Consider the following 24,352-nt stretch of genomic DNA (forward strand, 5'->3'; position numbering starts at 1 on the left):
ATTGAAGAATCGATTTAAAAAGAGCTTGAGAATTTCATTATAAATAGATGTGGCTTATTCTATAATAGAACAAATTATTCATTTGGCGATTATAAAAGTTTTAATAGGCGAAAATGATTAATGCAAACGAAAATTAGACTGCCATCTAACAATAAATTCTACATTCTGTCCGCGTCTGATTTTTCCACTTGTCAGTCTTTAGCGAGCGGATATCATCCGACAAATGACGGCGAAATGAACGTCACGTCATCAGACCATTGTCCGATTCAGTATCAGTCAGTGACGTTGTTAGTCATCATTCACAGATCGTGTTACAATAACGTTACGCGCTGCGGTGTGCGACGGTGTTATCCCGCGACGATAAGATCAAAAGTGTATGACGGCCGTCTATTATTCGCGTTGGTCACTTGTTATTGATCGCGGACCGCTTGGAACCGACGACGAATGGGACAGAGGTGCGACACGGTCTCTTGTGAAACGAGTAATGAGAGTTTCCGCCTGCGAGACAAAAGAGTAAAAAGAGTATTTGAACCTTGAGAAAAGTTCTACCGATTTTCTATGTCGCGACAATGGCGCCGACACAGGTATTACGATCCGACGAAAGAACAATGAGATGTCTCGCACCATTGTATCGACTCATTCTTTTCTGAACTATTCGCGTTGCTTTTGTTTCACTGCAGTCGCTCGGAGAGAGCGACACATCTTTATACTTTACTGGCGCAACATTATTCGTATCGGTTCATTTTGAAGACGATATAAGACCTGAATCGCGAAAGTTCCAATTATATTTAGGGAAATATTTGTTATCTTAATTGACAAATCTGTTCTGTCAAGGAAATTACTACAACTAATGTTTTTCACGGCATTGAATCTCGATAAAATAAATCAATTACTTATTTTCAATTCCGATGTAATAATAACGGCCGCGTTATCACACGTAATATAGTGCGCTAAATTTTTTACCTGACATTATGAAGCCTATTCTCGGTTGGCACACATAGCTTCGTTTAGCATGCAATTATCACGAGAGCAATCGTAAATCAACATTATCGGAACGAGCGAAGTTGGAATTCAATAGCGATCTTAAACTGCCCACGGATCATTAAACAATAACACAGTGCTCGATCACGCGTCAAGCAATCGTCCAAGCTTTCGCACTCGACGTGTCGCTTTATGAGCCGTAGATATCGGATCGACGTGGAGTAAATAAAAGAACAATCGGACGGTCGAACAATTTCACGCACGCAACAATATGTTGCAAGCGAGCAAGGCAGCTGGATGTGCAAGGTGGACCATCACGTCGAAATTTTAAGATAAAAAATTGCTCGTCGAAAATGTGGCATTACTTAATTTTCAAATCGTAAGTAATTAAGAATAAATAACAATTCTACAAATATCAACTTGTTCCTAGCCTTAAAACTTTGTTTAAATTTAAAACATAAAAAATAAATATATATCAATAATATCTTTCCTCTAATTAAACTTATTTTAAAATTTGATACCGGATAATGCTTTGTACAATAAGCACGACATATCATTGTTCAACTCTATGAAGAAATACCTAATGTTGTTACAATCAATATTAGTGAATCGCACCGGCGATCTTTCGGCTTGAGCCGTGATCGAGCAGGAGGCCGGCGGAAAAGAGCCCCCGATATCGGCACTCCTTTCGACTCAAGCGTGGAGAAAGGAGACCGAAACTCGTTTCGGGAGTGCCCTTAGGGCCTCATCCGGAATAATTGACCGGAGGAGGAAGACTCTCCCACCCCACCCTCTCCACCCTGCCGTCTTCGTCAATGGATAATTTACTCTTTACTCCTCCGACCGTACCGGTTTATCCGCTTCCATTTCGATGCAAAGGACATCCCCCTGTCGCGCGGTTCGATATCATGGTGACAGAAAGAGATACGATGACAAGCTACCATGATCGTGCACGATTTTACGCGTAGCTGTGAAAAAAAGGCCGTATCGTTCAACCTGCGATCTTTTATGCATGCAAAGTGCAATAGAGCGCGAAGGGTTCAGCGCGACGACAATTTTACTCTTTTTAAAGACTTGAATTTAATCTTGACGAAATATAACTTTTAATTTAATTTCTCGTATATATAAATTGATAATCTGCGACACTGCAAGAGTCGTGGATCCAAAGAGATCTCTCGATCTCTTAATTTGTACTTCGTTCTAACGCGTTGATCACAATTTATCCCGACATTTTACGATTCGCGATAAGTGCAGTTGCGGATAAAAATATGACAGAATATGCTGCATCAAGATGCTTCTGCCTCGGATTATTATTTAAATCAAATTGCGTTCAACCTGAACTTTATGGCGCTCGTGGATAGCTGAACGGATCATCCTCGCTATTTCGATGCAAAAGGGGGGCACTCGGTTTTTAGGGTGCGGCCGCTATTTCGAAAAAGAGCACACCGTTGTCGCCCTCCGGCACCATTTGGCCGAAATGGTCGTTGGAATGAGATTATCCAGTAATGGCACCAGCCACGGAAGAAGCCATCAGAATGAATCTCAAATCTCAAGCTTATCATATTTAAGTGGCCATTGGAAACGAAACAAAACTCGAGATTTAATAAGTGCCTTTTTCCATAATTAATTGTATTTTAAGTAGGTATATAAATTTTCGAAATTGCCTCTTCCACAAATAAAACAGTCAAGATTATTAGTTATCAAAAACCGCATTCTCAAAAATAATATACATCTATAATCTATAATATAATAATAATAAAAAAAAAATCATAAAGTACTCTCACGTTATTACAGTAAAAGTTTCCCAGCAACCTCGGTTATATCGAGCGCAAGTGTCCATCCAAGCGAAACGCAGCTGCATTTTTAGAGCGTGTGTGCACTGAAGTTCGAGAACAACGAATCGAGCGGTCATGCTCGTCCATTTGTCCCGTATTTACGGCGAAACCCGACCGAGACGATCGCCCTAGATCGGCGATTTTGTCCGAAGCAAGCACTCGAAGCATGAATGAACAAATCTCTCTCCCTCTCTCTCTCTTGATAAGCAAAGAGCACGAAAAACACCGCGTGGGTGTTGCGACTTCTTAACATCACGATATTCTTTTATCGGCGCGACCTCCCACTTAATTTAAGCCGCCACCGAAGAATGACGGCGCGCGGTTAACGATAAAAAGACAATATTTCTTTCATACACGAGGTAAAATATGTTTACGCGAGAATTTAAAAGCTTTGCGATAAACTCAGCTCGCCAAGATTCCTTGCCAAATATTCTTCACGATTGAAATTCATGAGATTTTGTGGAATATTCTTTAAAATATTTAAGGATAAAAAATAAAGCAAAATTGCAATCATGTAAATAATTTTTTACAAGGTGTGATATTTACGACGGATGATCGAGATAGCGTTGTCGAATCGCCCCAAACGCAGCGGTCCACAAAATCCAAAGTGATCGTAAAATATCACACATTCGGCAAACTATAAAGGTAGGGCGCAAACAATCAAATAGTCGCGGAATTGGATCGCGTGTTCGATGTGCGGTGCTAAAATGAATGCGAGGTGTTCTTTCTCGATCATATAAATTTTCGGACTTTTGTAAAAATATTTACGACAGAACCTTTACGAGGCCGCGTGAACAAGTGGCATCATTTTATAGTTATGCATTTGTCGCACTGAATACACGATCGTTGGTACAGAACATCGTAATTCGGATTCGACTTTTTTTACTGTTATTTACAAAAGTTCTCTTTTTGGTATACACATAATTTAAATTTTTACTTTACAGAATTTCCTTTAAGTTGAATAAATTACGAAAATTTTTAAATAAAAAGTAAAACAAAAATATTTCTAAAATAATTTGCTAAGTGCAGTAGACATTGGTTATAAAAATATTTAAAATTATAAATTAAAAGCGTTAAAATATCACATTTGCTGCACAGAAAGTAGAAAAATAGAAATATAAAAAAAATCGTGTTATATATATGAGATATAACATCGAAAAAAAGCTTTAAATTCTTAAGGTAGTTAGACAACTTTCAATTCGACCGTTATCTTCAACTTCGTATACTTTCGTGCACTTTCGTGAGATAATCAATAAACCTACGCTACCAATTACGGTGAGCAAAAAACAATTATTCTTCTCGACACACTCCATAAAACGTCATTACAATCTCCAGGACCATAAAGCCGGTTCGCTTTCGTAAACGCGGACGTTGTAATGTCAAGTAAAACATGCGATCGCCAGAATGAGCAATCATTCTCAGTGATACTCAGTGGCAAATTTAGGACCAGATATATGACATTGATGTTTGTTGTCGCAATTTTAAAGAAGTGGACAGCATGTAATTTCAATTTAAAAAAAAAAAACAGCAAGCAAATGTGTTTTTAATCATTGCTCGTAAAGCAAAAAGGAGCATTTAACGACGTATTTTCATCCGAAATAACTGATTCCAACAAATTTGATGAAATAAATAATTCGGTAAAAAATTTTTAAAAAGCTTAATCTGATAACGTTCATTCTTCTATATTGCCTATATTATCATAAAAAAAGATAGTGTGAAGAGTTGACGATACCAGATTGTCGTAAAACTCGCTATCGCGGTCGCTCAAGCGGGATGCGCATTTTATTCTCAACTTTGCGATCTTCGATAGTCTGCGAAAACGGGTCGGCGTCGCGTGATGCGTCTTCGTACCGCGATCAGCATTAATTAACGGCGATTTCGTTACGGCTACGTCAACACCTTCCTCTATGAACGACGCGTACGTGTGTCGTATTATTTATAGAACGTCGGAGCCGGAAAGATCTGATAGGCAATCAAGGCAGGGCGCGCGTGCAGCATTCCACAGTTGAGTCAGCGCAGTCGTACGAACCACTCTATAGACACTAGAGTCGCGGTGTCTGGATCGCGATCTTACCGTGTTCAACGACGGAGCAAATGCGCGTAGATCCGGATTTCGCGATATAAGATATTTAGAAATATGTTCGTACACACGAAGTACTCCGATATTAATTCGTCATAATCTCTTAATCTTCGATAATCCAGACTAATGCCTTGACATTACTAAAGAAAATCTCTCACATTTCTCTTCCTACACATTAAAGTAAGCTCGACTTAATAGTAAGCTCGATTAAATCAGACGAAAGACTTTATAAATGGAAGCAACGCGGTGGTTTTACAATTTTGAAACATTAACACCCACTGCATTTTACTTCCGCTGATGTGACTGAATATGACGGTACATTCGTCAGACTCGCTGACTCGTCTTTAGGCCAGAGCTCCGATACATCGTAATAATGTCAGACGTTCCTTCATTGTTTACGTGAGTAAACGTTGGAATATCCGGCACCATGTGATACACGACGCATTGTGCACCATAATTCGAGAGATGGTAACGAACGATACGTCAATTGGCTCACGCCATAAAAATATCTCGAATATTCAAAATATAAGATAGAAGAAGGTTATAATTTACCAAATAATCATTATATGTAAAATTATTAAGCGATTTGATGCTCAAAATCTTATTGTCATAAGTTGGAAAAAAAATAATTTTTTTTAATATTTAATTAAATCATCAAATATATAATAGATTTTTCCTCGGTTGCTTTCACTTTTTCATATAATATCATGTAAGATTATTAAATCCCCAAGCCATGCGTTATCAATTTTAATATTACAAGAACGACGAATGATACGAGAGTAAACTTCATCGTACATCCTCGACCCCGGATGAAAGGAATTGTTACCCTAATTCGAGCAAGAGGACCCTCCACGGACTAGAATACGTGCTCGACGGCATTGTGGTCATTGTTAGTTTTGTTACGGCGTCGTGAAATCGATCATTCTCGGCGACACTCTACTTTATTTCCAGAAGCCTTTTGAGACTCTCGTCATAATAAAACCGCTTTTATTTGATGACGCTATTTTTCAGAAATATGTTTGCGTAAAATCAACAACTGTGATCCCTTATTCTATTATCACTATCTGCAAAAGTCGCTAAGAATATCGCAGCTAAAATTTGCCAAACTTAAATTTGTTTTACATACGCACGCTAAGTAGTCGATTCGGACTGAGGAGCATCGAAATAACCAACGCGGTATTTAAAAATTAGCATTTCATGTTCACTCTCATGTTTTACTCTCCGATACGCGGGCTGAGAGATGAAATTTAGCACTTTAGTATAGCTAAAATTTATACACCGACCTTCTTGGCACGAAAACTAAACTTTACGCAGCTGCATGACATCTCGATTTGCAACGCGATGCGTCTTCTCGACTGTCACATCTCTTTATTTATCGTGGAGTTATCCGAGGATCTGTTAAAAGCTACCTGAATTTCTGGATTAATACACGAATACAGTCGCGGCATACATACACTCTATATTACACACGTGACAGGCGTAATAAACTTGGCAATGTATCCTAGAAAATAGATTTCCGTTTTTCATCATCTTGCAATTTCGCATTTACGACCCAAACTTATCTTTAGATATATATTTACACGCGTGCGTATATCAAAGATATTTATATCAAGAAATTATCCAAATTTTTGTAAAATTACTTTTCCCATTTATTGCTATAATTAAATCTTATTCTACAAACATAACTCTCGCAAAAATTATATTAAGGAAAATAAAAGTTTTACAAAGTTACAAATTCTTACGTTTTATCCTTTACATCTCACTGCAATACATGATATTTGCTTCTTGAATTTCGTCAAATTTAATAGCCGTAATTCGAGATGAACGGAGCGACAGCTTTGAAACACCGGGCGTGTCTTCCGCAAAAATGCGCGCGTGCGAGCCCATTTCGATTGCGTGAGCGCATCCCGGCACTCTGCACTTGCTGAGAAATGTGTAGTACATACTGCATACGAGGGATGGATGGGTTATTTCGGGAAATCGCAGAAACCCGCATCGCAGGCAGCAGCGTCATACTGTCTGTGAGGCACGCGTGCCGTGGCGCTAATGGCTCATTCAGGACGGGTCCGCGCGAGCGAATTGAAATCAAAGGGGCTCGACGGTTAGGCTAATTCGACGACCGTCGCGGAATCCGCGCGATTTTCCGCCGACGGCACATGTTCAAAGCTCTAATTGCGTGTACGCCTTGGAATATTATTCCGCAGTTGCCACTCACGACTCTTTTGTGCGGCTCAAAAATTATCAGTATATAATGATTATTTTTAGATACGTGTAGCTTGCCAAGAACAATTTTTGTATCTTTCTTAGATGTGCGTAAAATTAGACATTTTTCTAATATTAAATATGCTATTTTAAAGGAAAAAAAATTTAAGAAAGATTATTGGAAAATACTGTTCTTAACGTGAGATTCTCATGTAATAAGACAAAATAAAATGTACGACAAAATTAAATCCAATTAAATTGAATGAAAATATTGATTATAGCTTAGCTTGTCGCATTTTAATAAGCCTCTAAACTTAAGAAATAAAATAAATTTCAACTTAGTAAATGCAAAAAATTAACACGGAAAAAAAAATTGCTGCTGCCACAACTAATCATGGTTTGCTGAAACTGTATTTGCTGCTGTAACAACCAAAATCGCTACTATATAACAAATATTTGCTGCTGTTGCTAATACGTCGGCATAGTAGCAAAATTTGTAGATGATCGCATGTCTGTTACAGTCATTTTATTTAGCAACATAAAGTTAACTGTCTCAGCTACCTGATACATGTATGGAAAAGAAAATTGTCTTTGCCATAGCAAACCATATTTGCTGAAACTATGTTTGCTATCAAATTTGCTACTATACAAAAAAGGTTTGCTGTCCTAGCTATCTGATATATCTTACTTAGCAAAGGCATATAAGTATTGCTCAACAATGATACATTTCACGTTACGTGTGCCATCGACTTTTGAACTGGCAATGAATATCGGAATGTCTTAGGCGCACAAGATAAGCCGATATATCAATCGATTGAAAATACGCGCTTTTTAAAAAGAACATCGACGGCGCGATAGTGGCGCAGCGGTGATACGCAGTGCTACATGCTACGTGCTACATCGAAGGTATAAACGTTTTCTCCTTGTCTTTCGAAGCTTGTTTTTGAGATCATGTCGAGCACAAGTGCGTGTAGTACATATTATTTATTAACTAAATGGGGATTTTCTCCTGAAATAATAGCGAACTTTACAGGTAAGTAAGTCAATTTATTTTTGATAAAAATGGTAAGAGTAACGTATAACTTGGACTCGTTTGGACGAGGGGAGTGAAATCTGAGGAATGAAGGGAAAATCCATTGCAACCATCTTGATTGATGAGATTTTGCGTACATATAACACACGATATATCTACACTCACCCGAAAAAAAAGCGGTACACTGAAAATGTGGGAAAAATTCATCAAATTTCAACTGACGATAACTTCGTAAATAATAAAGATAGAAAGTTCTATAAAATATGGAAATGAAGCTAAAAATCTCTACTTTAAGAATCAATTTATTTCAATGTTGCAAAATAAATTTATTGAAAATGGCGGATGACAAAGCGCGAGCATGCAAAATTGAAAAATAATGGTTCGAGTTTGCGACGGTGCACGGTATAAACAAAAAATTGTAGCTTATTGGGATCAAAAGCGTACGAAAGTACAGAGTCTCCTCTTTAAAATGCTTTTTTATGCATCTCGATACGATGATTTTTCGCCGAGAGATTCGCATTTGAAGAAAAAGGCAGATTCTTACTTCTAGGCCTCTCACTTACAGTACAGTCTGCAAATCGTTCTCCAACGCGACGGTATACTCGTTCTCGTCCGTCTGAAGAATACAGACAAAAACGAGATTCGTCGCTAAAAAGAACGGTACTCCATTCTGCATATGTCCAGCCTGCATGCTCGACAGCAAAATTGAGTCGAGTTACGCGATGGCGACGCATAAGCGAAGGTACATTTGCTGGCCTGCGCGGAAAAAGACCGTGTTCCGCTAATCTGTTTCGAATAGTGTCAACGGATACATTACATTCGCGGACATCTCTTAAATTGTTTCGAATTTGAACAGCCGTTCGATGTCTGTCTCTTAATGAATTTAAAACAATAAATCGGTCATCGTTTTCATTCGTACAACGAGGACGTCCCGAACCAGGTCTTCTTTGGACAGAATTAGTCTCCAAGTACCTAGCATAAGCACGTTGCACGATTGACACTGATAAATCAAGTGCCTCAGCAACGTACCTTCGACTTCTCCCATCTTCAATTAACGCTACAACTTGAGCAGCTTTTTCAGGACTTATCGTCGCCATAATTGACCAATAATTTCAATGCGAAAAGATTAATTATTGTTTACTTTGACGAAGTCGTACGAATAAGTAACGCGTCTCGAAAGAAAAAGATCAAGAGAAATCAAGCACTCTTCTCGCAATGTGCGGTCGAGCATAAACAAAAAGTCAGGGCGAAGAAATCACAAAAGATCTGCAGACATCTCCTTCGGATGCAAAACAATTGATTGAAAAATAATGGTTCGAGTTTGCGACGGTGCACGGTATAAACAAAAAATTGTAGCTTATTGGGATCAAAAGCGTACGAAAGTACAGAGTCTCCTCTTTAAAATGCTTTTTTATGCATCTCGATACGATGATTTTTCGCTGAGAGATTCGCATTTGAAGTAAGAATCTGCCTTTTTCTTCAAATGCGAATCTCTCGGCGAAAAATCATCGTATCGAGATGCATAAAAAAGCATTTTAAAGAGGAGACTCTGTACTTTCGTACGCTTTTGATCCCAATAAGCTACAATTTTTTGTTTATACCGTGCACCGTCGCAAACTCGAACCATTATTTTTCAATTTTGCATGCTCGCGCTTTGTCATCCGCCATTTTCAATAAATTTATTTTGCAACATTGAAATAAATTGATTCTTAAAGTAGAGATTTTTAGCTTCATTTCCATATTTTATAGAACTTTCTATCTTTATTATTTACGAAGTTATCGTCAGTTGAAATTTGATGAATTTTTCCCACATTTTCAGTGTACCGCTTTTTTTTCGGGTGAGTGTATTTTCACGTCCCATTGACATGATTTTAACCGAGCCATCGTTGGGATTTAAGGTAATGTATTTCGTACATGAATACGGAATACGTAACCATATCGTTATTTCGTATAATTAATCGTCATCGTCATCTTGATTAATCATATCCCTTCTTTTCCCTCAAGCTTCAACCCTGCGGAAATATGCTCGGTTCAGATATTCCTACGTCCATTTTCTTTCCCAGGTAGTAAAGTCCTTATGACGTTATTATGATGTCAAATGATGTACCCTTGCTACTTGGGATGGTTATCTTATCGTTTAGCGAGTGATTAAGAAAATTTATAGTTTTATTGATACATATTGCGCTGTCTAATATTTAACTCTAATATATCATGTTTTTTTATCTTCTACTTGCTTTAATTTTAGCTCAAGAAATTGAAGCAGATCAATTGAATATTTTAACGGAAGAAGATCTTAAGAGTTTAATCCCAAACATAGGACCGCGAAGAAAATTTCAAAGTATTGTGAAACAATATCTAAATGAAAGAGAGGTATTCATTTAACATTCTACTTTTCTTCACATTACTTTGTCGAGTAAGGCAATCTACCTTACCATATAAATAACATTAATATATTGATATAAATGTTTGCCAAGATTCAACAGTTACATCCGGAAGAAAATTCTAATACAATTAATCATGAACAACAGTCACTAGCTGCACAACAAGAACAAGTAGAAAATCCTATAAAGCAGAAAAATATAGAGAGCAATATACACAATCAAGATATTATATACTACCTACAATCATTGCCTGAAACTCAGCAGAGTATTTCGGACAATGTCTCTGTCGCTACTAGTGAACTTAATGGTGAGAACAAAACATTCTTATGTTAATCTTAATCTAATTATATATATGTTTAATATTAACTATTATTATAAATAATAACTTTTCTGACTAGATGTATTACTTGAAAATAAAGAAAATCAATTAGGGGTGAAACGACATCTGACTGATGATGAATATGTAAGAAGAATATATTAAAATAAAAATATTTAAATTTGTTATGTTTCTTATTATTGTGTTTATTATTGCAGAATCTTGAAGCTGTGTTAAAAAAATCTGAAGAAGGCTTATTGGTGCTAAGTTCATACCAAAAAGAAAAAAGGTTGAATAATGATATGCGAAATAAGCTTGCAAAATTAATTGTTAGTAATGAGCTGTCACCTAACATAAACTGCAGTATTACAAGCAGCAGAGCATTATTTTTAAGCGAAGAAGTACAAAAATTATTTCCTACTGAAGAAAAGGTAAGTTAAGTTTAGTTCGTGTATAATACAGTAATAATAACATTAATAATAATAATAAAACAATAAAATACGTATATATAAATAACAAAAATAAACATATAAATGTACAATTTACATATTGCTATTTTGGTCTGGAATTATTTTGTTAACATTATTTGTTCTTGCAGAGTGTCTGGTATATAAAGCATAAGAAAGGAGAGTCACAAGGAAGAGGTAAAATAATCACAAAATACTATTCCACACGAAGACAACTTATCAAAGCTGGTTTGTTATCTTTAAAGTCTACTATACCTGTTGTAACAGCTGTGACTGAAAGTAAGTTCTACTGAGAAAAGTTTAAATATATTGCGAGAAAAATGAATTTAGTGATATTTATATCAGCAGTATATATTGTACATGTCTGTGTTTATGTTCTGTACGTGTACCTATGTGATAACAAATTATTGTAAAATGAAGAGTATCATTAATATTTATTATTGCGTTTTTTGTAGATGAGTTGAGTGACGCTGACATTGCTAATTATGAAGAATATTTGTTATGGCTGAAGAATAATTCTAGACCATGGCAAAAAGTCACTACATATTGGTCTCAAACTTCAAAAAAACGAGTTCAAGATCTTATAACTAATAGTCAGCCTTGTTATGAGTATATAGATCAGTTTCCAGCTCTCTCTGATCCATTAGGTTATCTATTAGTGAGTATAATATAGTATATATATATATATATATATATATATATTATGTTATATAAAATCAAATAAAATGTTATATATTATACAGAAATATATGTTTTATTTTAAGCTGGAACAAGATTTTGAAATATTACATCCAGAACACGGTTTAAAACTTTATATTGCTTGGCCAAAATTATCAGAATTTATAACTGACAGAGTGAATTTTAAAGCTAAAAAGCGTTTGGATAATGTTTTGACACCTGGTAAGATTTTAATAATGTCTCATTTTACAGTGATATTGTGTAGCGATTTTATATTCAACTTATTTTGTAATATATTTATATATACACTCACCCGAAAAAAAAGCGGTACACTGAAAATGTGGGAAAAATTCATCAAATTTCAACTGACGATAACTTCGTAAATAATAAAGATAGAAAGTTCTATAAAATATGGAAATGAAGCTAAAAATCTCTACTTTAAGAATCAATTTATTTCAATGTTGCAAAATAAATTTATTGAAAATGGCGGATGACAAAGCGCGAGCATGCAAAATTGAAAAATAATGGTTCGAGTTTGCGACGGTGCACGGTATAAACAAAAAATTGTAGCTTATTGGGATCAAAAGCGTACGAAAGTACAGAGTCTCCTCTTTAAAATGCTTTTTTATGGATCTTGATACGATGATTTTTCGCCGAGAGATTCGCATTTGAAGAAAAAGGCAGATTCTTACTTCAAATGCGAATCTCTCGGCGGAAAATCATCGTATCAAGATGCATAAAAAAGCATTTTAAAGAGGAGACTCTGTACTTTCGTACGCTTTTAATCCCAATAAGCTACAATTTTTTGTTTATACCGTGCACCGTCGCAAACTCGAACCATTATTTTTCAATTTCGCATGCTTTTGCTTTGTCATCCGCCATTTTGGAGAAAGTTATCACACATTATTGCGTTATGAATTTTCGAACACTAGACATCCAAACTTTTAAAATGGTTTTTAAAAAATCCTGCTAGCTGTATTACGTGCCGAGATATTCAATTTTGAACCAGACCGAATTGCAAGAATAAGAATTCTGTGGTTATCAGCTCCGCGGTATTTTAAAACTCCAAACTCTCCTTACGGTTATAAGTGTCAATTCTGCTCTTGGCGTTACCCAGGATCAACGGCGTGGACGTGGCAGAAATCTGATCCCGTGTGCACATGTTGGCACGTGTGTATGTGTGTGTGTGTGTGTGTGTGTGCGTGCGTGTGTCCGTGCGTCCGTGTGTGTGTATGTGTGTGTGCGTGCGCGTGCGTGCGTGCGTGCGTGCGCGTGCATGCGTGTGTGTGCGCGTGCACCACTGGGATAAGGACCTCATGGCTCGTTAGATCCACGATATTTTACGACTCCAAACCCTCCCGGTGGTGCGTGTACAATTGTGTGTGCGCGCGCGTATATTAATAATGGGTATGACCTCCTCGTGCGCGTATTACCTCATTCATGCGACGAGGCATACTTCTTATTAGTGTTCTAATTTCAGTCTGCGTAATGTCATTCCACTCTATTTCAAGAACTCTTCGAAGTTCTGGCAATGACTGAGGAGCAGGTATATGATTTCGTACTTTTCTGTTAATATTGTCCCATAGGTGTTCAATGGGATTTAAATCTGGACTCATTGCTGGCCATTCGAGTCGATTTATGCCAACTTCATCGCAGAAATCAAGCACTTTTCTCGCAACGTGCGGTCGAGCATTGTCTTGCATAAACAAAAAGTCCTCTCCGATGAAGTGCGCATACGGAACAACGTACGGTATGAGTACGTCTTCCACGTATACATCTGCGTTCATATTTGCGTCAAAAAAGTGGAGATCTGTGTGAGCATTCGCAGAAATTCCTGCCCAAACCATTACAGAGCCACCATTGTAGCTAGGCCTCTCACTTACAGTACAGTCTGCAAATCGTTCTCCAACGCGACGGTATACTCGTTCTCGTCCGTCTGAAGAATACAGACAAAAACGAGATTCGTCGCTAAAAAGAACGGTACTCCATTCTGCATATGTCCAGCCTGCATGTTCGACAGCAAAATTGAGTCGAGTTACGCGATGGCGACGCATAAGCGAAGGTACATTTGCTGGCCTGCGCGGAAAAAGACCGTGTTCCGCTAATCTGTTTCGAATAGTGTCAACGAATACATTACATTCGCGGACATCTCTTAAATTGTTTCGAATTTGAACAGCCGTTCGATGTCTGTCTCTTAATGAATTTAAAACAATAAATCGGTCATCGTTTTCATTCGTACAACGAGGACGTCCCGAACCAGGTCTTCTTTGGACAGAATTAGTCTCCAAGTACCTAGCATAAGCACGTTGCACGGTTGACACTGATAAATCAAGTGCCTCAGCAACGTACCTTCGACTTCTCCCATCTTCAATTAACGCTACAACTTGAGCAGCTTTTTCAGGACTTATCGTCGCCATAATTGACCAATAATTTCAATGCGAAAAGATTAATTATTGTTTACTTTGACGAAGTCGTACGAATAAGTAACGCGTCTCGAAAGAAAAAGATCAAGAGAAATCAAGCACTCTTCTCGCAATGTGCGGTCGAGCATAAACAAAAAGTCAGGGCGGAGAAATCACAAAAGATCTGCAGACATCTCCTTCGGATGCAAAACAATTGATTGAAAAATAATGGTTCGAGTTTGCGACGGTGCACGGTATAAACAAAAAATTGTAGCTTATTGGGATCAAAAGCGTACGAAAGTACAGAGTCTCCTCTTTAAAATGCTTTTTTATGCATCTCGATACGATGATTTTTCGCCGAGAGATTCGCATTTGAAGAAAAAGGCAGATTCTTACTTCAAATGCGAATCTCTCAGCGAAAAATCATCGTATCGAGATGCATAAAAAAGCATTTTAAAGAGGAGACTCTGTACTTTCGTACGCTTTTGATCCCAATAAGCTACAATTTTTTGTTTATACCGTGCACCGTCGCAAACTCGAACCATTATTTTTCAATCAATTGTTTTGCATCCGAAGGAGATGTCTGCAGATCTTTTGTGATTTCTCCGCCCTGACTTTTTGTTTATGCTCGACCGCACATTGCGAGAAGAGTGCTTGATTTCTCTTGATCTTTTTCTTTCGAGACGCGTTACTTATTCGTACGACTTCGTCAAAGTAAACAATAATTAATCTTTTCGCATTGAAATTATTGGTCAATTATGGCGACGATAAGTCCTGAAAAAGCTGCTCAAGTTGTAGCGTTAATTGAAGATGGGAGAAGTCGAAGGTACGTTGCTGAGGCACTTGATTTATCAGTGTCAACCGTGCAACGTGCTTATGCTAGGTACTTGGAGACTAATTCTGTCCAAAGAAGACCTGGTTCGGGACGTCCTCGTTGTACGAATGAAAACGATGACCGATTTATTGTTTTAAATTCATTAAGAGACAGACATCGAACGGCTGTTCAAATTCGAAACAATTTAAGAGATGTCCGCGAATGTAATGTATTCGTTGACACTATTCGAAACAGATTAGCGGAACACGGTCTTTTTCCGCGCAGGCCAGCAAATGTACCTTCGCTTATGCGTCGCCATCGCGTAACTCGACTCAATTTTGCTGTCGAACATGCAGGCTGGACATATGCAGAATGGAGTACCGTTCTTTTTAGCGACGAATCTCGTTTTTGTCTGTATTCTTCAGACGGACGAGAACGAGTATACCGTCGCGTTGGAGAACGATTTGCAGACTGTACTGTAAGTGAGAGGCCTAGCTACAATGGTGGCTCTGTAATGGTTTGGGCAGGAATTTCTGCGAATGCTCACACAGATCTCCACTTTTTTGACGCAAATATGAACGCAGATGTATACGTGGAAGACGTACTCATACCGTACGTTGTTCCGTATGCGCACTTCATCGGAGAGGACTTTTTGTTTATGCAAGACAATGCTCGACCGCACGTTGCGAGAAAAGTGCTTGATTTCTGCGATGAAGTTGGCATAAATCGACTCGAATGGCCAGCAATGAGTCCAGATTTAAATCCCATTGAACACCTATGGGACAATATTAACAGAAAAGTACGAAATCATATACCTGCTCCTCAGTCATTGCCAGAACTTCGAAGAGTTCTTGAAATAGAGTGGAATGACATTACGCAGACTGAAATTAGAACACTAATAAGAAGTATGCCTCGTCGCATGAATGAGGTAATACGCGCACGAGGAGGTCATACCCATTATTAATATACGCGCGCGCACACACAATTGTACACGCACCACCGGGAGGGTTTGGAGTCGTAAAATATCGTGGATCTAACGAGCCATGAGGTCCTTATCCCAGTGGTGCACGCGCACACACACGCATGCACGCGCACGCACGCACGCACGCACGCGCACGCACACACACATACACACACACGGACGCACGGACACACGCACGCACACACACACACACACACACACATACACACGTGCCAACATGTGCACACGGGATCAGATTTCTGCCACGTCCACGCCGTTGATCCTGGGTAACGCCAAGAGCAGAATTGACACTTATAACCGTAAGGAGAGTTTGGAGTTTTAAAATACCGCGGAGCTGATAACCACAGAATTCTTATTCTTGCAATTCGGTCTGGTTCAAAATTGAATATCTCGGCACGTAATACAGCTAGCAGGATTTTTTAAAAACCATTTTAAAAGTTTGGATGTCTAGTGTTCGAAAATTCATAACGCAATAATGTGTGATAACTTTCTCCAAAATGGCGGATGACAAAGCAAAAGCATGCGAAATTGAAAAATAATGGTTCGAGTTTGCGACGGTGCACGGTATAAACAAAAAATTGTAGCTTATTGGGATCAAAAGCGTACGAAAGTACAGAGTCTCCTCTTTAAAATGCTTTTTTATGCATCTTGATACGATGATTTTCCGCCGAGAGATTCGCATTTGAAGTAAGAATCTGCCTTTTTCTTCAAATGCGAATCTCTCGGCGAAAAATCATCGTATCAAGATGCATAAAAAAGCATTTTAAAGAGGAGACTCTGTACTTTCGTACGCTTTTGATCCCAATAAGCTACAATTTTTTGTTTATACCGTGCACCGTCGCAAACTCGAACCATTATTTTTCAATTTTGCATGCTCGCGCTTTGTCATCCGCCATTTTCAATAAATTTATTTTGCAACATTGAAATAAATTGATTCTTAAAGTAGAGATTTTTAGCTTTATTTCCATATTTTATAGAACTTTCTATCTTTATTATTTACGAAGTTATCGTCAGTTGAAATTTGATGAATTTTTCCCACATTTTCAGTGTACCGCTTTTTTTTCGGGTGAGTGTATATTATGTTGCTATTATGATATGTATATATTATGATTATATTTGTAATATAATTATTCATATTTCTATAGAGGGCACCAAAGTTGCAATTATATCGTTAATGCCTCATTTGTTCCCTGTAATCACGATTAAAAAAGGTAAACCAAGAGATTGGAGACCTTCTAGGGAAGAATGTGAAGAAGCATTTCTTTTACATGTGAAGGTAAATATACAATTAAATTGATTTTACTTTTCAATCTTTCTTTTTTTATGTTGCATTTTTTGTTGAATTAAAGCCTATATACCATATTATAAGTTAATTATTTTAATATTATTCTAAAAATACGTTAATATTTTGCAGACGATTACTGATTTGGATGCAAGATTAGAAGAGCGTACGAAAAAATTGCGATCATTTGGTGTGACCTCGCAGCCCATTACAGTGATAGTTGGTCCCAGCTTTGATGAAATTCATCAGTGCTTTGTTGTAATCAACAACTTGCGATATGAAGTAGAAACACCACTGAAAGGTATAGACCTCGTTTTTAAAATATGTACTGCTTTAAATATTGAATATCCTCTCGAAATAAGGCAACTCTTCATGTTTTTGCAAAGAGCTGTATACAATTTTGAAACTTTGTGGGATAAGCATAAAAACTCTCAACTCACTTGTAGTGTTCTTGCTTTGATTAAAGAATACAAAAGATTATAAATCTTTTTTCCAAAAGTATTTCATTAGCGTCATGCCTAAGTGTTTTTTATGTAAAAAAACAGAAACATCTGTCAATGGTTTATTTATGCATTTTGATTTTAAACATCGTGCTCATTCATTCACAGTTTTTAAATGTGGTGAAAATGGATGTTATCGACAATGGTCGTTGCGAAATTCATTGCGAAAACATTTAGTTGGACCTAATCATAATTTTCCTGCTTGGTCTACTATTAAGTCTACTCATGAACATCGTATTGATTGTAATAACGCTGAAATTTTTAATGAATGTATTAACCAGGTTAATACAAGTAATTCTGATATATTATCAACAGAAATTGGTGCCAAAAATTATTTGCGTGAAATAATTCTTATTGACAATGAGTCTATTATAAAAGATCGCAGTAATGCTTTTGTTGCAAAATTATATAATAAACCTTCAATCCCACGAAACCATATTCAATCCATTATTGATGATATTATATTTCTAATAAGTCGCCATAGTTCCATTTTAAAAGAAAAAATTGTTTCACACTTAAATACACTTGGTTCTGATAATGAAACAATGAAAGATATAACATCAATATTGGATTGTCTAGAACATTCATTCAACCATCTTCAGAATGAGTACCAACGTGTTAAATATTTTAAGTCTTCTACTAATTATATAGCTCCTATTAAGTATTGCATAGGTAACAGAAGGGTATGTAAAGATACTGGATCATTTCTTGTTGAAAAAGTTAAAGACGTTTATAGTTATTTCATACCTTTGAGACAGGTATTACAACAATTTTTTGAACTGCCTGATGCATTTACTGCTACAATGCATTACATTAATTCACTTAAAGATTCAGATAGTGTAAAGAACTTTATTCAATCTAAACTTTGGTGTCAGAAGAGAAAGAACTTTGACAGTAATGCTACTGTTTTACCACTTTTTATTTATTATGATGATTGGGAAGTGAATAATCCATTGGGATCTCATAGTGCTGCTCTTGGAGGAGTATATTGTTACGTACCCTGTCTGCCACTTGAATGCATATCTCGTTTGGAGAATATTTTCTTAGTTCTCTTGTTTCAATCTCAAGACCGAAAAGAATTTGGGAACAAACAAATATTTGCACCTTTGATTGAGGAGCTTAATTTTTTAGAACAAAACGGGATAACAGTTACTATAAACGGTAATATCCATAAAATCTACTTTGTACTAGGTTTACTATTTGGCGACAATTTAGGACTCCATGCTATGTGTGGTTTTCTTCAAAGTTTTCGTGCTAACTATGCATGTAGATTTTGCAAATTACATCGCACTCTTTGTGGAACTACCTGTCTTGAAGACGAAACTGTTCTCAGAACACATACATCTTATGTAACTGATTTAGCCTTAGAAAATAGTTCACTTACTGGAATTACAGAAGAATGCGTCTTTAATGAAGTCAATTCATTTCATGTGACTGATAATGCTTATGTTGACATCATGCATGATGTTTTAGAAGGTATTGCTCACTATGATATGATTCCAATAATAAGTCATTTTATTGACATCGGTGATTTTAACTTGTCAAATCTCAATCACAGTGTGCAAATGTTTCATTATGGTCCTGGTGTACAAAATAAACCACCTTATATTGATAATGATTTTGCAACAAAAAGCAAACTAAAAATGACAGCCTCAGAAATGTTTATCTTTTGTAGACTTTTCGGTGTTATTATTGGACATTGTGTGAAATCATATAATGATCCATTTTGGAAATTGTATTTGTTATTAAAAGAAATTCTTGAACTTTTGCAAAGTAGATCAGTGTCAGACGATTTTGCTTCTGCATTTAAAGTATTAGTTTTGGAACACCATAACCAATATATGAAATGCACGAACGAACGTTTAAAACCAAAACATCATCATCTTGTTCACTATTCACGCGTCATGATGCAATCTGGTCCACTTATTTTATTATCTGCGATGAGGCTTGAAGGATTTCATAAAGCTCTTAAGAAAATTGCTAAAGTTATAACGTCAAGAAAAAATATTGCTTTTTCCATTGCTACTCGTTATCAACTTTCGTTTTGTTATAAACTAATGGCTCAGGAAAGTATTATTCCAACTTTTGAAGTAGGATCAGGAAATATTAATATTACTAAACACGATCGCTTTAACTATTTTGCACCATTCTTGCCAACTAATATACTTCGTGATCCACATTCTTTTATTACAAACTGTGTTAATTATAAAGGCACTCGGTATCAATCCAAAATGGTATTGGTTTGTGGAACGGACGAAAATTCCTGTCCTATTTTTGCAGAAATTCAACACATTATTCTTCATCAAAATAATCTTTTTTTTATTTGTTTCTCTGTTCTAAATATGGGCCTTAATTGTGATATTAGTGGTTTTGAAGTAGAACGAAGTACTAAGTGGATTTTTATTAAATATGAAGACTTATTGGATCCTTTTCCTTTGTTCATTTATACTATGGCAACTGGTGAGCGATATATTATTTTACATCATCCTGTGTGATATTACTTTTCACCTAATGTCATACTTTCCTGAGTCTGTTTACATGTTTATGTGTGTAATACAATACCATATATTTTATATGAAGATATTTTATGTTAAAATGAGTAAATTTTTTTATTTATTAATTTTATATGAAAAGAGCACACACGTTATATGCGTTATTGTTAAGTACTTATAATATTAAATATAATTTCGTAATACTAAGTAATCTCTTTTACAATACACTTATAATACTTTTTTCAACAAAATTGTTTTTGCAATGTATATCGGCGTAATTTTGTATTTTAGTGTATTAGTTATGTATAATAAGAATTAGTACTCATATATGTATAAGGAAGGTAAATATAAAAATATAATTTTGCATGTGTGATTTTACTTTTTCCTTATATTTTTTAGCCTCCATTAGCCTCAATAAAATTATTTAACTATCAATTATAGCTACCGTTTATACCATTTTTACTGCCATTGATATTATTTTAGCTGTGGGACAAACCTCGAATATAAACGTCATTTTGGGTAGATTTGCTGACATAGCTAAAATATTAGCAATGATACCAAAACTTACAGCTCTAACAGCTAAACAATGTGCGCGTCACAACTAATTGTTGTTATGCATACTGCCATAGCTATTTTCTGCAGTGTGTACTGCAGCTAAATCTTTAGCTGCCACAGTTACAAGCCTTTCAGCTAATAAAAATAGATCTCGCAACAACAACTTTAGGTGTCCCTATAATACAAGCGAAGTTTAGTTACAGGACCTAGTTTTTAGCTGTGACAGTTAAATTTTTTTTTCCGTGAAGAACTGGGCAACGTTTATCCATCTTTAGGTTTCGTTCAGAAATCGTGAACATTGGCCATCAAGTTCGGAAGAAAAAAAAATGGCTTTTAAATCGGACCTATATATCGAGAGAGAACCGCTCACCCCCCGGCAGGTTCGCCCCCGCGGAATAGAGCGGTTTAGAAGACACGCGATGCATCCATCCAGGCGTAGGATGTACAGGAACGTGACGTGACACCGGATCCGCCTCCGGTTGCTCGCTCGGTCCGAAGCAATTCAGCCGGCATCGCTCGGTTATTACCCCTCGAGTAACTTCTCTCGGGTGTTCCTCCCTTTCCGAGACGCAGCGGCGTTTCCTCCCGCTTGACAGGCGGACAAATCGTCTCTCTCGCTCGCCGCTGTCCGGAAATTCTCCCACGATTGCACTCGGGAATAATGCGAGAGCCAAGTGCACGGCGTTTTGCGCACGACGAGTCTTCGCTTGCTCGCGAGCTCTGACCTCGACGATGATTGCCGATCCGAGGGGATCGAAGTGTAACTATCGGGGCTGGGACGTACGCTGTTTGTCAAATAACAAGGAGCGAAACATTGTAGTAAGGCACTAGATATGTAGGTATTCTCATCCGCCATTTTGGTTCCTACTAGATGGAGAATTATAGCGTATATAGTATAGCAGTGCTCGGAATTAGTCTGAACATTTCAGCCGATTTCCGTGGTATACGCCTCCTTTCCTCTCCTTACCGCGCGCGCCGCAGCCGCTAGGGCCAGCGCCGCCGAGCGTTAGGAGCGGCACTATCTGATTAGATTCTATGAGTAGGTTCTTCTCCCTATTTATTAAAATTTAAAAAAATTTATTAAAATTTATTAAAAATAAATTTTTTTTTAAATTTATTAAGTGGAAATATTTCAATAGATTTCTACGTCACCCATGAGGTACTAATACTGACACGTTTTTCAAAAAGTGGTTTTTATCTACATTATTGCATCAATTGTTCATTCTCATAAAAGGCTAAGAAAATCTAATTAAGAAAATCTCTTTTACATATATATTTTTTTTTAAATTAAGAATTTATTTTTATCTTTAGTGGAATAGGTCTACGGGGGAAACCATTTAAAAAAAAACGCGTCAGCATTAGTATCTCATGGGTGACGTGGAAATCTATTGAAATATTTCCACTTAATAAATTTAAAAATAAAAAATTTATTTTTAATAAATTTTAATACATTTTTTAAAATTTTAATAAATAGGGAAAAGAACCCACTCATAATCAGATAGTGTCGCTCCTAACGCTCGGCGGCGCTGGCCCTAGCGGCTGCGGCGCGCGCGGTAAGGAGAGGAAAGGAGGCGTATACCACGGAAATCGGCTGAAATGTTCAGACTAATTCCGAGCACTGTAGTATAGTATAGCGTACATGTGTAACACGTCAATTATTAAAAATGATTCAGGACTTTTTTCGACTCATTTTTTGGCAAGGAATAACACTATGTACTTAGTGGGCAGTCTTTAAGTGTCACCCTGTATACGCTATAATTCTCCATCTAATAGGAACCAAAATGGCGGATGAGAATACTGTAAGGTCCGTTTATGTCAGGATAGAGATAGAACTTATTAACGTAACAGTAATTTATTAACAATGAATCATAGATTAAATAAAAATGTGATATAACGAAATGATTGTCCAAATAATTCACTTATCTTAACCGTGCTTTCCGGCGACACGTAACCAATTTGAAATTAAGCCAAAGTCCTTCTTGGCTAATAATTTTAACTTGCAAAAGTCCCTCTTTGCTTGTTAATGAAAATTCTGCAAAAGTCCCTCTTTGCGATATGAAAATGATGTCCCTTTGACGAAGTCCCTCTCGTCGTTGGATACACACACTTAAAAATATACTGACTTTATCTCTTAACTGTTCAGAGCCAAAAAGCCTCGTTGCCTGTTCGGGCCCTCTTATATATCCTTTTCGAAAGAACGTTCTCGTTCTTTCTCGAACATTCTGAAAATCTGTTCCCTCCCGGCGACGCCGGAGCGCTTTGCGCATATACAACATAGGCTAGCGCCTTCATACATAAAATAGACACTAATTGATCCGCCGTTATCTACATTATCATAAGAGATTCTTACAATACCTACATATCTAGTGCCTTAATTGTAGCGCACAGCTTTGCGATCGCGCTGTCGACTGAAAAATCAGACTTTAATGGCCAATTTTTAAATTGGCCATTAAAATTTTACATAAAAATATCATTATCGTTAATTAGAGTAATTATCATGTCAAAGTATTACACGGTATTGACTTAAAAAAGAATTATTGTGACAATTTTGTTATTCGAGAAATTATTGTCACGATAAGATGAGCATACGAATCATCCTGCATCTTTTCTCTTCAATAGTTCTCTTTCTGATTCGCGATTACGGAAATATCACCACAACGGCGAACCATCACATTCGAATATTGCCATCATAATTCTGGAAGATCACATCCAATTTCCTAAATCATGCGATTTTCACGAACTAACCGATCTCTTGCGACTGCCGGATTCCCACGTGATATTAATCTGACGATTTATAGAGGATGACAGCACGGAAAGGGACAAAATTCATGATCTCTGCCTTTCCCCGCTCTCTTTCGCCGCGTCATACGTTTCCTAATAAAGTTTCGTCCCACTTTATTGCGAGGTTATTGAATATGTCGTCCATTCCTCATCATGATTTATACTTCCTGCCTCTACCTGCCGTCGCTTACTGCACCCAGAGATCTTCACCTCCGGCTGTCGTGTAAATAATTATGACGGCATAAAAGTTTCCAGACGAATGTCAACGTCCCGCTAAGCTCCGTAACCCACAATCGAAAAAATGATAAAACCCAGCGTGGACGGTAGCTTAATGGCAGGTATGTCTCCGGGGACGCGAGACCGATAACTGTGAAAATAAATTATGGGAAAGCCATAACCTCGTCTGTGTCACGGTGTGATTTATTGAGGAAAAAAATCTAAACTTCCTATGATTTACTCGATTTTTTTTACGAATGCTTCAGGAATTTTCTGAAAGTTTTTAGATGAACGAGTTCTCAGATTCACATTTTTATGGCAATGTTGTCTTTAATGTTTCAGATTCCATATCTTT

At 36.9% G+C, this 24,352-nt stretch overlaps 2 protein-coding genes and 1 long non-coding RNA gene across 4 annotated transcripts in view; 2 read left to right on the top strand and 1 right to left on the bottom strand.

Annotated features, from left to right (window-relative positions):
- LOC105669778 (nuclear mitotic apparatus protein 1-like) overlaps positions 1 to 24,352 on the bottom strand; it is a 235,651-nt gene that overhangs the window by 144,902 nt on the left and 66,397 nt on the right. The window lies entirely within an intron of this gene.
- Positions 8,295 to 12,591, top strand: LOC136998742 (uncharacterized). 2 transcript variants are annotated; one of them, XM_067351854.1, is made up of 7 exons: positions 8,295 to 10,501; positions 10,606 to 10,819; positions 10,911 to 10,975; positions 11,047 to 11,259; positions 11,427 to 11,574; positions 11,751 to 11,953; positions 12,039 to 12,591. In XM_067351854.1, the coding sequence occupies exons 1-7, from the start codon at positions 10,343 to 10,345 to the stop codon at positions 12,354 to 12,356; spliced, it is 1,320 nt and encodes a 439-aa protein (XP_067207955.1). In that variant the 5' UTR covers positions 8,295 to 10,342; the 3' UTR covers positions 12,357 to 12,591. The 2 variants fall into 2 exon arrangements, with proteins under 2 accessions (XP_067207955.1, XP_067207957.1); XM_067351856.1 differs by having other exon boundaries at positions 12,060 to 12,591.
- Positions 17,274 to 20,809, top strand: LOC105678807 (uncharacterized). Its single transcript, XR_010889291.1, has 2 exons — positions 17,274 to 17,447; positions 17,586 to 20,809. It is a non-coding gene; the product is annotated as an uncharacterized lncRNA (long non-coding RNA).

Source organism: Linepithema humile, chromosome 1 (genome assembly GCF_040581485.1).
Source record: "Linepithema humile isolate Giens D197 chromosome 1, Lhum_UNIL_v1.0, whole genome shotgun sequence".
Taxonomy (NCBI): domain Eukaryota; kingdom Metazoa; phylum Arthropoda; class Insecta; order Hymenoptera; family Formicidae; genus Linepithema; species Linepithema humile.

What these genes read in the sequence shown, in the direction of transcription:
- LOC136998742 (XM_067351854.1), top strand. Translation starts at nt 10,343, where the DNA reads ATGTTTTTTTATCTTCTACTTGCTTTAATTTTAGCTCAAGAAATTGAA. An exon ending in CGCTACTAGTGAACTTAATG is followed by an intron (nt 10,820 to 10,910) that starts GTGAGAACAAAA and finishes TTTTCTGACTAG; the next exon opens with ATGTATTACTTGAAAATAAA. An exon ending in ATCTGACTGATGATGAATAT is followed by an intron (nt 10,976 to 11,046) that starts GTAAGAAGAATA and finishes TTATTATTGCAG; the next exon opens with AATCTTGAAGCTGTGTTAAA.